At 45.4% G+C, this 17,584-nt stretch overlaps 1 protein-coding gene across 1 annotated transcript in view; it reads left to right on the top strand.

The window, feature by feature from the left end:
• Positions 1 to 17,584, top strand: part of LOC123756330 (MAM and LDL-receptor class A domain-containing protein 1) — a gene marked incomplete in the record, with an annotated part of 412,433 nt that overhangs the window by 362,941 nt on the left and 31,908 nt on the right. The window contains 2 exon segments of the mRNA XM_069331355.1: positions 14,048 to 14,192; positions 15,395 to 15,530. Of these exon segments, the coding sequence (XP_069187456.1) occupies positions 14,048 to 14,192; positions 15,395 to 15,530 (281 nt within the window).

The following is a 17,584-nucleotide window of genomic DNA, read 5'->3' as shown; positions in this document are numbered from 1 at the left end:
CCTCTCTCTTTATCTCTCTCTCTCTCCCTCCCTCTCTCTTTATCTCTCTCTCTCTCCCTCCCTCTCTCTTTATCTCTCTCTCTCTCCCTCCCTCTCTCTTTATCTCTCTCTCTCTCCCTCCCTCTCTCTTTATCTCTCTCTCTCTCCCTCCCTCTCTCTTTATCTCTCTCTCTCTCCCTCCCTCTTTCTTTATCTCTCTCTCTCTCCCTCCCTCTCTCTTTATCTCTCTCTCTCTCCCTCCCTCTCTCTTTATCTCTCTCTCTCTCCCTCCCTCTCTCTTTATCTCTCTCTCTCTCCCTCCCTCTCTCTTTATCTCTCTCTCTCTCCCTCCCTCTCTCTTTATCTCTCTCTCTCTCCCTCCCTCTCTCTTTATCTCTCTCTCTCTCCCTCCCTCTCTCTTTATCTCTCTCTCTCTCCCTCCCTCTCTCTCCCCCACTCCACTCTGCCCTTCTGACGAATCCTATCATGGCACAACTAGAAACAGCATCTAGCATGACAGCCAGAAGCAACAGGGGAACAGGGAAAAGTTCAGGCGACGAAATGAAGGAAATGCTCGCCCAGTTTCTGGAGGACATCAAGAGTGAGATGCAGGAAATGAAGAATGAAATAAGAAACCTAAAAAGAGAGCTGACAGCAGCAAAGGAGGAGATTAGAGCCCTCAAAGAGAACAGTATCGATGCTGAGGCTCAGAAAACCACCCAGGGAGAAGGTGGTAATAGTACTTTGGAAGAGAATGCCACATTAAAAGCAACATTTGCAGAAATGCTAAAAAAAAGAACTCTGAAGTAATGTCTGCAGTGATGGAGGTAGCCATGAAAGCAGCCACCTCACAGGAAGCGGCACGCTCCACTAGCCAGCTGCTGGAAAGGAAAAGAGCAGTGGTAGCTGTAGGTATTAAAGAGCAGGAAGGCTCTAATAGGAAAGAGTGGAATGATAAGGACAAAGCGGCAGTGAATGAAATACTGAACGCACTAGACATGGAAGGGCTTGAGCATAGCATTGAGAAAATTTTCAGGCTAGGCTGGTACAAAAAAGACCGAGACCGTGTGTTAAAGATAGTGTTTGCAAACGAGAACACAAAGGACACGATTCTAACAAAGAAAAGCCACCTGCAACATGTGGGGGAATTCAAAAAAGTATTCCTCCAGAGGGACATGACGAGGGAGGAGAAGGGCAATGGCAGCAGAAGCAAGGAAGAAGCGCAGGGCGAGAGGGGAAAACCAGGAAACCACAGCTCCCAACACATCACCCCCAGAGGCGAGGGGGGAACCCACAACCAGCTACCCAGTAACACCAGCGGGGAGGGCAACCCCACCACCCTCCTCTGCATAGAAAACCCCCCTTTCCTTCCTGTCCTCCCGCCCCGTTCACCCCATACCCTCCCTGTCCTTTCCCCTTCACTTGACCCCCCACCCCTCATCCCAGTATCCTCTGCAACCCTGGTATCCACCTCACAAATCCTCACACCCATGGCACAGCTTCCTCCACCAGCAGAACATTCACCAAGGAGGAGATTTGAGAAGGGACAGAAGAAAGTGAGCCTCAAGGCAATGTACACTAACATAGACGGTATTACAAATAAAGCAAATGAACTTGGAGAATGGGTACTAGAAGAAAACCCAGACATAATAGCTCTCACAGAAACAAAGCTGATGAAAACAATAACAAATGCAGTGTTCCCACAGGACTATTATGTTATGAGGAAAGAGAGAGAAGGAAGAGGTGGAGGTAGTGTAGCTCTGCTGGTAAGAAAAGGCTGGGATTTCGAGGAGTTGGTTGTTCAGGGATGTGAAGGTTTCAGTGACTACATAATAGGAACAATAACAACTGGAGGGCAAAAAATTATAGTCGTAGTCATATATAATCCACCACCCAAATGACAGAAGACCCAGACAGGAATATGATAGAAACAATATGGCCACCATTAACATAATGGAGAGAGCAGCTTCTGTTGCTAGCAGGAATGGATCTGGACTACTAATCATGGGAGACTTCAACCAAGGGAAGATAGATTGGGAGAACAGAGACCAGCATGGAGGACCAGAAACATGGAAAGCTAAGCTGCTGGACGTGGCAACAAGAAACTTTCTAAGCCAGCACATCAAGGATCCAACAAGAATGAGAGGAGAGGATGAACCAGCAATGCTTGATCTGATATTTACCCTGAATGAGTGGGATATAAGGGAAGTCAAGATGGAAGCGCCCTTGGGAATGAGTGATCACAGTGTATTGAACTTTGAGTACCTGGTAGAGCTATGAATTATCCCCCCCCCAAAAAAGAACTAGGAAACAGAAGGCTGGCATACCGAAAGGGAAATTATGAGGAGATGAGAAGCTTCCTAAGGGAAATACCTTGGGACACAGACCTCAGAGCTAAGTCTGTACAAGATATGATGGACTATGTCACCCAAAAGTGTCAGGAGGCAGTAAGCAGATACATCCCGGCCCAAAAGGAAAAATCCGAGAAGCAAAAGAAGAATCCATGGTATAATAGGGCATGTATGGAAGCAAAGGTACTGAACAAAAGGGCGTGGAGGAACTTCCGGAATAACAGAACACCAGAAAGCAGAGAGAGATACCAGAGAACCAGGAATGAGTATGTTAGGGTGAGAAGAGAAGCAGAGAAAAGTTATGAAAATGATATAGCAAACAAAGCCAAGGCCGAACCAAAGCTACTCCTTAGTCATATCAGAAGGAAATCAACAGTGAAAGAACAGGTAGTGAAACTTAGAACAGGCGAGGACAGGTATACAGAGAATGACAAAGAGGTGTGTGATGAACTCAACAAGAGGTTCCAGGAGGTCTTCACAACAGAACAAGGTGAGGTCACTGTGCTAGGAGAAAGGGAAGTAAACCAGGCGGTCTTGGAAGAGTTTGAAATTACGAGAGAGGTCGTCAAGAGACACCTGCTGGACCTGGATGTTAGAAAGGCTGTTGGTCCAGACGGGATCTCGCCATGGGTTATCTTGAGGTTATCTTGAGATGATTTCGGGGCTTTAGTGTCCCCGCGGCCCGGTCCTCGACCAGGCCTCCACCCCCAGGAAGCAGCCCGTGACAGCTGACTAACTCCTAGGTACCTATTTACTGCTAGGTAACAGGGGCATTCAGGGTGAAAGAAACTTTGCCCATTTGTTTCTGCCTCGTGCGGGAATCGAACCCGCGCCACAGAATTACGAGTCCTGCGCGCTATCCACCAGGCTACGAGGCCCCCTACGAGGCTACGAGGCCCCCCAGTACCCCCCTGGGTACTGAAAGAGTGTGCAGAGGCACTTTGCTTGCCACTCTCCATAGTGTATAGTAGGTCACTGGAGACGGGAGACCTACCAGAAATATGGAAGACGGCGAATGTGGTCCCAATATACAAAAAGGGCGACAGGCAAGAGGCACTGAACTACTGGCCAGTGTCCTTAACTTGTATACCATGCAAGGTGATGGAGAAGATCGTGAGAAAAAACCTGGTAGCACATCTGGAGAGAAGGGACTTCGTGACATATCGACAACATGGGTTCAGGGAGGGTAAATCTTGCCTGACTGGCTTAATAGAATTCTATGACCAGGTAACACAGATTAAGCAAGAAAGAGAGGGCTGGGCGGACTGCATTTTCTTGGATTGTCGGAAAGCCTTTGACACAGTACCACATAAGAGGCTGGTACATAAGCTGGAGCAACCCGTTCTCGCAAATTTAATAAGTCAATATTGACTTATTAAATATGTGCATAGGTGACATACTTAACATAATAGATACCCTTAAAAATATTCATAGAAAACACCGACCTTACCTAACCTTGTTAGTATCTTAAGATAAGCATCTTATTGCTTCGTAATTACAATTATTACCTAACCTATAATAGGTATAGGTTAAGTAATAATTGTAATTACGAAGCAATAAGATGCTTATCTTAAGATACTAACAAGGTTAGGTAAGGTCGGTGTTTTCTATGAATCTTTTTAAGGGTATCTATTATGTTTAGTATATCACCTATGCACGTTGTTAATAAGTCAATATTGACTTTACGAATTTGCGAGAACGGGTTGGCTGGAGAGACAGGCAGGTGTAGCTGGTAAGGTGCTCCAGTGGATAAGGGAGTACCTAAGCAATAGGAAGCAGAGAGTTACGGTGAGGGGTGAGACCTCCGATTGGCGTGAAGTCACCAGTGGAGTCCCACAGGGCTCTGTACTCGGTCCTATCTTGTTTCTGATATATGTAAATGATCTCCCGGAGGGTATAGACTCATTTCTCTCAATGTTTGCGGACGATGCCAAAATTATGAGAAGGATTAAGACAGAAGAGGACAGTTTGAGGCTTCAAGAAGACCTAGACAAACTGCAGGAATGGTCGAACAAGTGGTTGTTGGAGTTTAACCCAACCAAATGTAATATAATGAAGATAGGTGCAGGGAGCAGGAGGCCAAATACAAGGTATTATCTGGGAGAGGAAATTCTTCAGGATTCAGAGAAAGAAAAAGTCTTGGGAGTTGATATCACACCAGACCTGTCTCCTGCAGCGCATATCAAGAGGATAACATCAGCGGCATATGTCAGGCTGGCCAACATACGAACGGCATTCAGAAATTTGTGTAAAGAATCATTCAGAACTTTGTATACCACATATGTCAGGCCAATCCTGGAGTATGCAGCCCCAGCATGGAGTCCGTATCTAGTCAAGGATAAGACTAAACTGGAAAAGGTTCAAAGATTTGCCACCAGACTAGTACCCGAGCTGAGAGGTATGAGCTACGAGGAGAGACTACGGGAATTAAACCTCACTTCACTGGAAGACAGAAGACTTAGGGGGGACATGATCACCACATTCAAGATTCTCAAGGGAATTGATAGGGTTGATAAAGACAGGCTATTTAACACAAGGGGCACACACACAAGGGGACACAGGTATAAACTGAGCGCCCAAATGAGCCACAGAGATATTAGAAAGAACTTTTTTAGTGTCAGAGTGGTTGACAAACGGAATGCATTAGGATGTGATGTGGTGGAGGCTGACTCCATACACAGTTTCAAGTGTAGATATGATAGAGCCCGATAGGCTCAGGAATCTGTACACCTGTTGATTGACGGTTGAGAGGCGGGACCAAAGAGCCAGAGCTACACCCCCGCAAGCACAACTAGGTGAATACAACTAGGTGAGTACACAAAACGAAAATTGGAAATTGAGTGCCCAAATGGGCCACAGAGACGTTAGAAAGAATTTTTTCAGTGTCAGAGTAGTAGACAAATGAAATGCATTAGGAAGTGGTGTGGCGGAGGCTGACTCCATACACAGCTTCAAGTGTAGATATGATAGAACTCAGTAGGCTCAGGAACCTTTACATTAGTTGATTGACAGTTGAGAGGAGGGACCAAAGAGCCAAAGCTCATCCCCCGCAAGCACAAATAGGTGAGTACACACTCACGGCCCAAGACGTGATGGACTACATCACTCAGAAGTGTAAGGTAGCAAACAAGTTTGTCTCAGTCCAAAATTAAAACAAGGACATGAAACCCATGGTTTAATCAGAGATGTAGGCTAGCTAAGCAACAAAGTAAAAAAGCGTGGAGAAACTATAAAAATAACAGGACACTTGAGAGTAAAGAAAGATACCAGAATGCCAGGAATGAATATGTCAGGTTGAGAAGAAAGGCAGAAGGGCAATGCGAAAATTACATCGCAAGCAAGGCAGACTCAACCTAAATTGCTCCACAGCCACATCATGAGAAAAAGCACAGTAAAGGAACAGGTAATAAAATTAAGGATAGGGGCAGACGAATTCACTACAAACGACAAGGAAGTGTGCGAAGAACTGAGTAAAAAATTCCAGGAGGTCTTCACTTTAGAGCAAGAAGAAGTTCCAGAGATAAGACAAGGAATAGTTAACCAGGAACAACTAGAAGAGTTACAGATTACAAGTGGGGATGTTAGGAAGCTTTTACTAGAGTTGGATGTGACAAAGGCTATTGGCCCAGATGGAATCTCCCCCTTGGATACTAATGGAAGGAGCAGAAGCACTGTGCCTGCCACTCTCCATAGTGTATAACAAATCCCTGGCAACAGGGGAACGGCCAAGAATTTGGAAAGCGGTTAATGTAGTCCCGATATACAAGAAAGGGGATAAACAGGAGGCACTGAACTACAGGCCAGTGTCCCTAACTTGCATACCATGCAAGCTGACGGAGAAGATTGTGCGAAAAAACCTACTGGAACATCTGGAGCGAAAGAATTTTGTAACAAAACATCAACATGAGTTCAAGGATGGCAAGTCCTGCCTCACAGGATTAATTGAATTCTATGACCAGGCAACAAAAATCAGGCAAGAAAGAGAGGGGATACTAACCACAACACCACCACAACACTGTGGTGGTGTTGTTGTTAGTGTGCCTGGAACACTGTGATGGTGTTGTGGTTACTGTACCTGGAACACTGTGGTGGTGTTGTGGTTAGAGTGCCTGGTGTTGTAATCCATAAGTTAGGAGGGATTATTAGCTAGAGGATCATTACTAAAACACTTAACGAATGATTATTGGAAGTACATGTTACGTATACAGACCAAGGTGGGCAGACTATATTTTTGGATTGCCAAAAAGTATTTGACACAGTACCACAAAAGAGGCTAGTGAAAAGGCTGGAGATGCTAGCAGGAGTGAAAGGGAAGGTACTCCATTAGATAAGGGAGGACCTAAGCATCAAAAGACAGGGAGTCACTGTGAGGGGGTGAGGTTTCAGACTAGCGAGACGGCACCAGTGGAATCCCGCAGGGGTCAGTCCTTGGACCTATACTGTTTCGGAGATATGTAAATAAAAGCCCACATAAAAATAATTACAGCTGCGGCATACGCGAAGCTGGCTAACATCAGAACAGCCGTCAGGAACCTGTGTAAGAAATCATTCAGAACCTTGTATACCCCATATGTAAGACCAATCCTAAAGTATGCGGCCCCAACATGGAGCCCGTACCTGATCAAACACAAGATGAAGCTGGAAAAAAGTTCAGAGGTATGCCAGAGGTAGGCTAGTCCCGGAACTAAGAGGCATGAGTTACGAGGAAAGACTGCGGGAAATGCACCTCTTGACACTGGAAGGCAGAAGAGTGGGGGAAGACATGATCACTACCTATAAAATTCTCAGGGGAATTGACAGCGTAGATAAAGATAAACTGTTTAACACAGGTGGTACACGAACAAGGGGACACAGGTGGAAACTCAGTACCCAAATGAGCCACAGGAACGTTAGAAAGAACTTTTTCAGGGTCAGAGTAGTTAACAGATGGAATGCATTAAGCAGTGATGTGGTGGAGGCTGACTCCATACACAGTTTCAAATGTAGGTATGATAGAGCCCAGTAGGCTCACGAATCTGTACAACAGTTGATTGACGGTTGAGAGGCGGGACCAAAGAACCAAGGCTCAACCCCCGCAAGCACAACTAGGTGAGTACACACACACACACACACACACGCCCTGTTGTTTGTGTATTGTTAATCGCCTAGACAGAGACGTTTGTTTTCTTGCCTATATACTGAGATCTTTGGGTATGATTGTCCCAAGTGGGCATGTGAAGGCATAGATGACGTTGGTTTCTTTCAAGTCGTTCTGCTTGGTGTCTGGAGAGTTCTTCATGAGTTGGTTGGTCGTTTTCTTGTTTTTGTAGTAAATTGTCAATTGTATCTTCTGACTTTTGTCTGTGGGGATAACGTTCCTATTAATAATATCTTTCAGGACACTTTCCTCCGTTTTTATGAGCTGTGGAAAAGAAGTTCCTGTAAAACAGTATAATAGGGGGTACAAGTGTTGTGTTAGTTGACTCTTCAGAGGTTGCATGGCGTTTCACCTTTCATTTTATGACGTCTTCAACATAACCGTTAGAAAAGCCATTGTTGACTAGGACCTGCCAACACACTGGGAGGGGTCTGTAGCAACACACTGGCAGAGGTCTGAAGCAACACACTGGCAAAGGTCTCCAGCAACACACTGGCAGAGGTCTCCAGGAACACACTGGGAGGGGTCTGCAGCAACACACTGGGAGGAGTCTGCAGCAACACACTGGCAAAGGTCTCCAGGAACACACTGGGAGGGGTCTCCAGCAGCACACTGGGAGAGGTCTGCAGCAACACACTGGCAGAGGTCTCCAGTAACACACTGGCACAGGTCTCCAGCAACACACTGGGAGAGGTCTGCAGCAACACACTGGCAGAGGTCTCCAGTAACACACTGGCAGAGGTCTCCATCAACACACTGGCAGAGGTGTCCATCAACACACTGGCAGAGGTCTCCAGCAACACACTGGCAGAGGTCTCCAGCAACACACTGGCAGAGGTCTCCAGCAACACACTGGCAGGGGTCTCCAGCAACACACTGGAAGGGGTCTGCAGCAACACACTGGCAGAGGTCTCCATCAACACACTGGCAGAGGTGTCCATCAACACACTGGCAGAGGTCTCCATCAACACACTGGCAGAGGTCTCCATCAACACACTGGCAGAGGTGTCCATCAACACACTGGCAGAGGTCTCCAGCAACACACTGGCAGAGGTCTCCAGAAACACACTGGCAGAGGTCTCCAGCAACACACTGGCAGGGGTCTCCAGCAACACACTGGAAGGGGTCTGCAGCAAAACACTGGCAGGGGTCTCCAGCAACACACTGGAAGGGGTCTCCAGCAACACACTGGCAGAGGTCTCCAGTACCACACTGGCAGAGGTCTCCAGCAACACACTGGCAGAGGTCTTCAGTAACACACTGGCAGAGGTCTCCAGCAACACACTGGCAGAGGTCTCCAGCAACACACTGGCAGGGGTCTCCAGCAACACACTGGCAGAGGGCTCCAGCAACACACTGGCAGGGGTCTCCAGCAACACACTGGCAGAGGTCTCCAGCAACACACTGGCAGAGGTCTCCAGCAAACACACTGGCAGAGGTCTCCAGCAACACACTGGCAGAGGTGTTCAGCAACACACTGGCAGAGGTCTCCAGCAACACACTGGCAGAGGTCTCCAGCAACACACTGGCAGGGGTTTCCAGCAACACACTGGAAGGGGTCTGCAGCAACACACTGACAGAGGTCTCCAGCAACACACTGGAAGGGGTCTCCAGCAACACACTGGCAGAGGTCTCCAGTACCACACTGGCAGAGGTCTCCAGCAACACACTGGCAGAGGTATCCAGCAACACACTGGCAGAGGTCTCCAGCAACACACTGGCAGAGGTCTCCAGCAACACACTGGCAGAGGTCTCCAGCAACACACTGGCAGAGGTGTCCAGCAAAACACTGGCAGAGGTCTCCAGCAACACACTGGCAGAGGTCTCCAGCAACACACTGGCAGAGGTCTCCAGCAACACACTGGCAGGGGTCTCCAGCAACACACTGGCAGAGGTGTCCAGCAACACACTGGCAGAGGTCTCCAGCAACACACTGGCAGAGGTGACCAGCAACACACTGGCAGAGGTCTCCAGCAACACACTGTCAGAAGTCTCCAGCAACACACTGGCAGAGGTCTTCAGCAACACACTGGCAGGGGTCTGCAGCAACACACTGGCAGAGGTCTCCAGGAACACACTGGGAGGGGTCTACAGCAACTCACTGGGAGGGGTCTGCAGCAACACACTGGCAAAGGTCTCCAGGAACACACTGGGCGGGGTCTGCAGCAACACACTGACAGAGGTCTCCAGTAACACACTGGCAGAAGTGTCCAGCAACACACTGGGAGAGGTCTCCAGCAACACACTGGGAGAGGTCTGCAGCAACACACTGGAAGAGGTCTCCAGCAACACACTGGGAGGGGTCTGCAGCAACACACTGGCAGAGGTCTCCAGCAACACACTGGCAGAGGTGTCCATCAACACACTGGCAGAGGTGTCCATCAACACACTGGCAGAGGTCTACAGCAACACACTGGCAGAGGTCTCTAGCAACACACTGGCAGAGGTCTCCAGCAACACACTGGCAGTGGTCTCCAGCAACACACTGGAAGGGGTCTGCAGTAACACACTGGCAGAGGTCTCCAGCAACACACTGGAAGGGGTCTCCAGCAACACACTGGCAGAGGTCTCCAGTACCACACTGGCAGAGGTCTCCAGCAACACACTGGCAGAGGTCTCCAGCAACACACTGGCAGAGATCTCCAGCAACACACTGTCACAGGTCTCCATCAACACACTGGCAGAGGTAAACACACTGGCAGAGGTCTCCAGCAACACACTGGCAGATGTCTCCAGCAACACACTGGCAGAGGTGTCCAGCAACACACTAGCAGAGGTCTCCAGCAACACACTTGCAGAGGTCTCCAGCAACACACTGGCAGAGGTCTCCAGCAACACACTGGCAGAGGTGTCCAGCAACACACTGGCAGAGGTGTCCAGCAACACACTGGCAGAGGTGTCCAGCAACACACTGGCAGAGGTCTCCAGCCTTTGCTTTGACCTTTGCTTTCAAAGGTCAACAAACAAACTGATTGAAACTGTGAACGCCAAGAAATCCGGACTCCACCTGCCAAAGATTATTGGGGAATATAAACCTGGATATGCGTATGGAAATGTCAAGACACACAAGCCTGGAAACCTACTTCGGCCAATCATTAGCCAGATACTCACACCCACGTACAGACTGGCGAAGCGACTCAACGGCCTGCTGACTCCTTATGTCCCTTGCGCCTTCAGCCTGAAGTCTCCAAAAGAATTTGTTGACTTACTGCGGGGCACACGGGCCACAGGGATAAGAGCCTCGTTGGACGTAGAATCACTGTTCACCAAAGTACCTGTGGACGAGACAATCGGGATGATAGCCGACAGAGTGTATCGTGATCCAGCCTGTACTCCTCTTGACATACCAGAGAATATTCTAAGGAAACTACTCCAAGCTTGTACTAAAGAGGCACCCTTCTTGAGCCCGGATGGGCACATGTATAAGCAAGTAGATGGGGTCGCCATGGGTTCTTCCCTAGGTGTCCTGTTTGCAAACTTCTACATGGGTACCATCGAGCAAAAAGTCTTAGTCGACATGAACTTGAAACCGGCCATATACTGCGGGTATGTTGATGACATTTTTACACAGGTACCTGATGTCAGACATCTGCAGGAGCTGAAGGAGGCGTTTGAGCAGAGTTCCGTGCTGCGTTTCACTTACGCGATGGAAAAGGATGGGAAGCTGCCCTTTCTAGATGTAACAGTCATGGAAAAGAGCGGAGGTTTCCACACTGCAGTCTACACTAAGGAAACGAACATACGAATGTGCCTAAATGCCAACAGCGACTGCCCAGACAGGTACAAGAGGAGTGTTGTTAACGCATATGTCGACCGTGCTCTCAGCCACAGCTCAGAATGGAAGCAAGTCGACGAAGAACTCTGTAGGGTAAGGCAGGTCCTAGTCAACAACGGCTTCTCCATTGGTTTCGTCGTAGACATCATAAGAAGGAAAGTGAAACGCCATGCAACCTCTGAAGAGACAACTAACACAACACCTATACCCCCTATTAGACTATTTTACAGGAACTTCTTTTCCACAGCTCATAAAACGGAGGAAAGGGTGCTGAAAGATATTGTTAATAGAAACGTTATCCCTACAGACAAAAATCACAGGATACAACTGACGATTTACTATAAAACCAGAAAAACGGCCAGCCTACTCATGAGAAACTCTCCAGACACAAAGCAGAACGCTTTAAAAGAGACCAACGTCGTCTATGCCCTCTTGGGGATTGTAAGCTCCAAAAAACCCAGTATATAGGCAAGACAACAACATCTCTTTCTAGGCGTTTAACGATGCATAAGCAACAGGGCTCCATTAATATAAGGAACATATAATCTCTTCCCACAACCAAACCATCGCCAGAGAAATCCTAGTAAACAACACAGAAATCATCGATAGATACAGCGATAGCAGACGGCTTGACGTTTGCGAGGCACTACACATTAAAAAGTCAACACCAGCAATCAACTGCCAATTAATGCACAACTATATTCTACCCACCTCAAGACTCAGCTCCAATATAGAAGCATCAAGAAATATGGACCAATAGGCTTTCTACAATCACTTCTATTCAATACCCATTGTTTCGTGTTCTGTCTTGTGTTGATGAAATTAATACCCTATTAAATACCACCTCACCCCATCCACCTCACTCAAATGTAGATATAAACAAATCGGAGATGTGTAAGTTCTATTCAGTTGTGTATGTGTAACTAAAGTCTTTGAAAATGTAATAAGTTTTACGAAACGCGCTCAAGTGTCGCGTCAGACTAGAAATAAAAATGAATTTTGGAGAATTGATTTTTGAATTACCACCACCAGGCCTCGTAGCCTGGTGGATAGCGCGCAGGGCTCGTAATTCTGTGGCGCGGGTTCGATTCCCGCACGAGGCAGAAACAAATGGGCAAAGTTTCTTTCACCCTGAATGCCCCTGTTACCTAGCAGTAAAATAGGTACCTGGGTGTTAGTCAGCTGTCACGGGCTGCTTCCTGGGGGTGGAGGCCTGGTCGAGGACCGGGCCGCGGGGACACTAAAAAGCCCAGAAATCATCTCAAGATAACAGTGAAAAGAAATGTACGAAAGATTGAGAAAATTCGTGTTAGAATTATTAATCTTACTTTTTCGGTCATATTTAATAATTTATAGATACATATATATATATTCTCTTGTTGATGGTGCAACAGTGTATGTAGACTTGATCTACTTGAGGAGGTTGATGGTATCAGATGGTGAATCAGAAGATAGGATACCACTTGGTAAACTGATAATAGAGTTCTGATGGTGTTGGAGAGCAACCTGATTGTAATATTATAGAGTATAGGATTCATTATTATTATATGTGTGTATGTATCGTGTATGTGCTTTGTCCAGTAAATGTATCCCAATTTGCTGGTGTTTGCCCTTGTCCTAGTGAGGCTTCCTATGAGGTAGTAAAGAAGGAGAGAGAGAGAGAAAGAACCAAGAACCACTGCTGTGGACAGGGTAGAAAGTAATACCTAATAAGTCAAAGGGGGATTGAGGAGATCATATCACCTAAGGAGAGAGTGGGGAGTCACAGCGGCTCGAGTGGGTGTGTGCACGTGACAACGAGGCTAAGTGGTGGAGCCGCATCCCCTAAACGTGTGACGTTGAGCCCCTCTCCAAGAGCCAGAAGCGCCAAGGGTGATCTCCTAGTGAGGTATAAGCACTCTACCGAGTTGTGGGTTGGGTTGTCCGTAAAGGAGGATCAACGACAGCACCACCAACACACAAACTATAATACTGCATACACTCTATCGTAAGGTATGGAGTTCTCCACCTAAAGCTCGCATTAAATCCACAATTTAATCACTATAACGTGAAATATATGTGAGAAAATCTTTGGAGTTAGTTCCTATTCGGTACCTCTAAATTCCAAGTGGGTTTGTATGGATTGTACAGTTATCTGAATATTGTGATTTATTGGTAGGGCGGGTGTCTGGGGTGTCCCAGGATGCTGGTTCCATCGCACCATCCTACTCCCAAGAATTTCTCATAGAAATATCACGTTAGTGAGATGTCATTGTGTACTATTAGTTTGATGCCGAGTTTCAGAGAACCTCTTTCCATACGACTCTCCATAATTGTTGCTGCTGGCGAAGAAGAGAAATTTATGAAAAGGATTAAATATTGTTTGGCCCCCATAGTGTTTGAATGGATGAAACAAGTTTGCGCTCATAATGTTAAAACGTATTGGTTTTGGTTTTCTTTTTAAATTACAAAATTCACAAGCGCTCGAACACATTCCATGTATTTACTGCCAGGAGAGAAAATTTGTATATATCCATTAATATGTGAAATAAGTATGATAAACAGTGATAACATTCTTCTGCGAATTTTTTTAAGATACAAGAACTCAAAATAGATTGACAATGCATTGCTATGCGAAATTAAAGGTGTGAAGTTAACAGTAGTGGAGGCAAAGCATTTTACTTAAACTAGCTTTTCACTTATACATCATAAATATTTAGGATTTGTTCGTGTTAATTTATTTGATAATATATTGTAACGTGAAATTTAAGTAGATAGTATGAGTTGATGTGCCGCACCTTACATGTTGTTTACTTCTCCCTCAAGGTGGCTTTGTTTACCTGGAATCCTTCAACACGCTCCACACAAGTCGTCTGAAGAGCGCTCTCCTCTCAGCCAATCAAACTTTCTGCCTTGCATTTTGGTTCTCTGAAATCTACAAAGATTCTTCAGCAAAACTGTCTGTGATCAGGTGGGTTATGAACACTGTTGTGAGTGACGTAGCTACGAGACAACACCCGTCCATGTAGGGGGCTCAGCCTAATATATCACCTGCTTCTTGTTTGCCACTTTTTTCTGGTTATACATTTTCTCACACGTAGGCTGAGGTAAGTCTTTTGTGTGCAGAGAGTGTTCAGGTACTTTCACACTCACTCACACACACACACACACACACACACACACACACACACACACACACACACACACACACACACACACACACACACACACACACACACACACACACACACAGACCCAGCTGGGGGCCTCGTAGCCTGGTGGATAGCGCGCAGGACTCGTAATTCTGTGGCGCGGGTTCGATTCCCGCACGAGGCAGAAACAAATGGGCAAAGTTTCTTTCACCCCAAGTGCCCCTGTTACATAGCAGTAAATAGGTACCTGGGAGTTAGTCAGCTGTCACGGGCTGCTTCCTGGGGTGTGTGTGTGTGTGGTGTGGGGAGAAAAAAAAAAAAAAAAAAGTAGTTAGTAAACAGTTGATTGACAGTTGAGAGGCGGGCCGAAAGAGCAAAGCTCAACCCCCGCAAAAACACAACTAGTAAACACATACACACACACACACACACACCCCACACACACACACACCCCACACACACATGTGTGTGTGTGGGGGGGGGGGGTGATCTTCGGGGTCTGGTAACTGCGCAGGACTCCAGAGCCCGGGTTCGATTCCCGGACCAGGCAGAAACAAATGGGCAAAGTTTCTTTCACCCTGAATTCCCCTGTTACCTAGCAGTTAATAGGTACCTAGGAGTTAGACAGCTGTTACGAAGCTGCTTCCTGGGTGTGTGGAGGTGTGTCTGGGGGAAAAAATAGTTAGTTAGTAGTTAGTGACAGTTGATTGACAGTTGAGAGGCGGGCCGAAAGAGCAAAGATAAAACCCGGCAAGCAGGGCTAAAATCGTGTGTGTACGTGTTTATATTATGAACATCAATTAAAAAAACAAAACATATTAAGAAGTTTAGGTATAATACTCTCATTTCTAAATTTCTTTACAAACAAATGCAACAACGACAAGAATACGAAAAGTAAAATATATGTGAACAATCAAAACACCAGTAACATCACATAGAATGTTTAGTCTGTACAGAACAAATCGCTGTGAAACAATGTAATATCAACACCTCTGTTACTACATGTTTTCCTCGTGTCCAGGACTGCCGCAGGGGACGAAGAGGTTCTCTGGAGTGTTCACCAGGACAAAATTGATAGTCCTCCTGCTGTTGTCAACAACAAAGCAGTCTGGCGCTATGCTCAGGTGTTCCTCTCCAGCCAAGACGCCGATTACCAGGTAAACGTAAATTATTATAATTAATATTATCATTGTTATTATTCCTATTTTGAATACTATATACACATCACTAGAGTTACATCAATATTTGCATCCTAAACCGCTCTTTTTACGACACTTATCAGTAGTAATGTACGGGTTATTTATTTTTATTTAATACTGCTTTGTTTTATTATATATTAATTAGCAAGATTTGTAATTGTTAATTTTGCGAAACTTTTGCCAAAATATGTTGCATAACTTTTCGTAATTCAGTTGTCTTTTCAAGTAAATCTTTCAACATCTTTCTAGACGTAGACGTATATACACCGAGAAGCGAAATACACTTCTTGTTGTATATATGTTATGTCTTGATCCCAAGCAAGGCTCGTGGAGTAGAACTTTCCCTTATAAACCAGTGAACCTCCAGGCCTCAAATATGTAAGTTGAAAATGTCTAGGGTTGGGTGAAGTCGAAATAAAATCCACCAGTTTACTGGGGCAAACTTATCTACATGACACAGCTAATTTACAATATATATATATATATATATATATATATATATATATGTCGTACCTATTAGCCAGAACGCACTTCTTGGCCTACTATGCAAGGCCCGATTTGCCTAATAAGCCAAGTTTTCCTGAATTAATATATTTTCTCTAATTTTTTTCTAATGAAATAATAAAGCTACTCATTTCATTATGTATGAGGTCAATTTTTTTTTATTGGAGTTAAAATTACCGTAGATATATGACCGAACCTAACCAACCCTACCTAACCTAACCTAACCTATCTTTATAGGTTAGGTTAGGTTAGGTAGCCGAAAAAGTTAGGTTAGGTTAGGTTAGGTAGGTTAGGTAGTCGAAAAACAAATAATTCATGAAAACTTGGCTTATTAGGCAAATCGGGCCTTGTATAGTAGGCTGAGAAGTGCGTTCTGGCTACTAGGTACGACATATATATATATATATATATATATATATATATATATATATATATATATATATATATATATATATATATGTTTCATTGAATATGACCGCATATTCTGTATTTATTATTTTCTGGTTTAGGGCTTCTATCCCTCTAACTATTTTCTTAGCATCAGGGCTTAATTGAAATAGGAGTTCTCCAGAACTCATTTTCGTACTTTTAAGGTGAAGAAAAGAAGTGATTTACTATAGAGTGTATTACACTTATTTGTATAATTTGCACGACGTTTCGAACCTCCATGGTTCATTCTCAAGTGAACAGATCTTACAATACTAGTTGATTTTATACCCGCATTAGGTCAGGTGATAATACAATGAAGGTGAAAACATGGGGGGATACATAAGGGATAAACATAGGGGCTGCAGAAGGCTTATTGGCCCATACGAGGCATCTCCTATCCAAACACAAAGATTAATCCAGTGTAATTGGCCTGTTATGTTGGACATTGTCTTCTGTGTTGGCATCGATATGTTCTTGTCTTGTCCTTACTCTCATGGTGGGTAGAGTAAATAGTTCCGTGATTTGGGTGTTCATGGTAGGTCGCTCTATTCTTATGTGAATTGCCTCAAGAATTTGTAATCTTCTTGAATCTTGGGTTTTGTCTATTATGCAAGTATTCTTGTTCAACATTTCTCTTGTTAGAGTAATGTCATGGGCTCGTCTCATGTGATTCCTAGGGGCACCAGATTGAAGATGGCATGTCAGACGCCTCGTCAGCTTGGTCGACGTCATACCTATGTACTTACATTGAAGGTTACATCCTTCGTGGGGTCAAGTGTACATGTATACAACGCTTGACTGCTGTAGAGGGTTCTCCGTCGGCTTCTGGCTGTTTTTGATAAGGAGTTCGGAAGTCTTCTTGGTTTTGTAGAATATTATCAGGGTATCATATATATACCTGATAATATTCTACAAAACCAAGAAGACTTCCGAACTCCTTATCAAAAACAGCCCGAAGCCGACGGAGAACCCTCTACAGCAGTCAAGCGTTGTATACATGTACACTTGCCCTCACGAAGGATGTAACCTTCAATGTAAGTACATAGGTATGACGTCGACCAAGCTGACGAGGCGTTTGA

This window comes from Procambarus clarkii, chromosome 25, assembly GCF_040958095.1.
Source record: "Procambarus clarkii isolate CNS0578487 chromosome 25, FALCON_Pclarkii_2.0, whole genome shotgun sequence".
NCBI classification, from domain to species: domain Eukaryota; kingdom Metazoa; phylum Arthropoda; class Malacostraca; order Decapoda; family Cambaridae; genus Procambarus; species Procambarus clarkii.
This window is presented reverse-complemented; position numbering and strand designations above follow the sequence as displayed.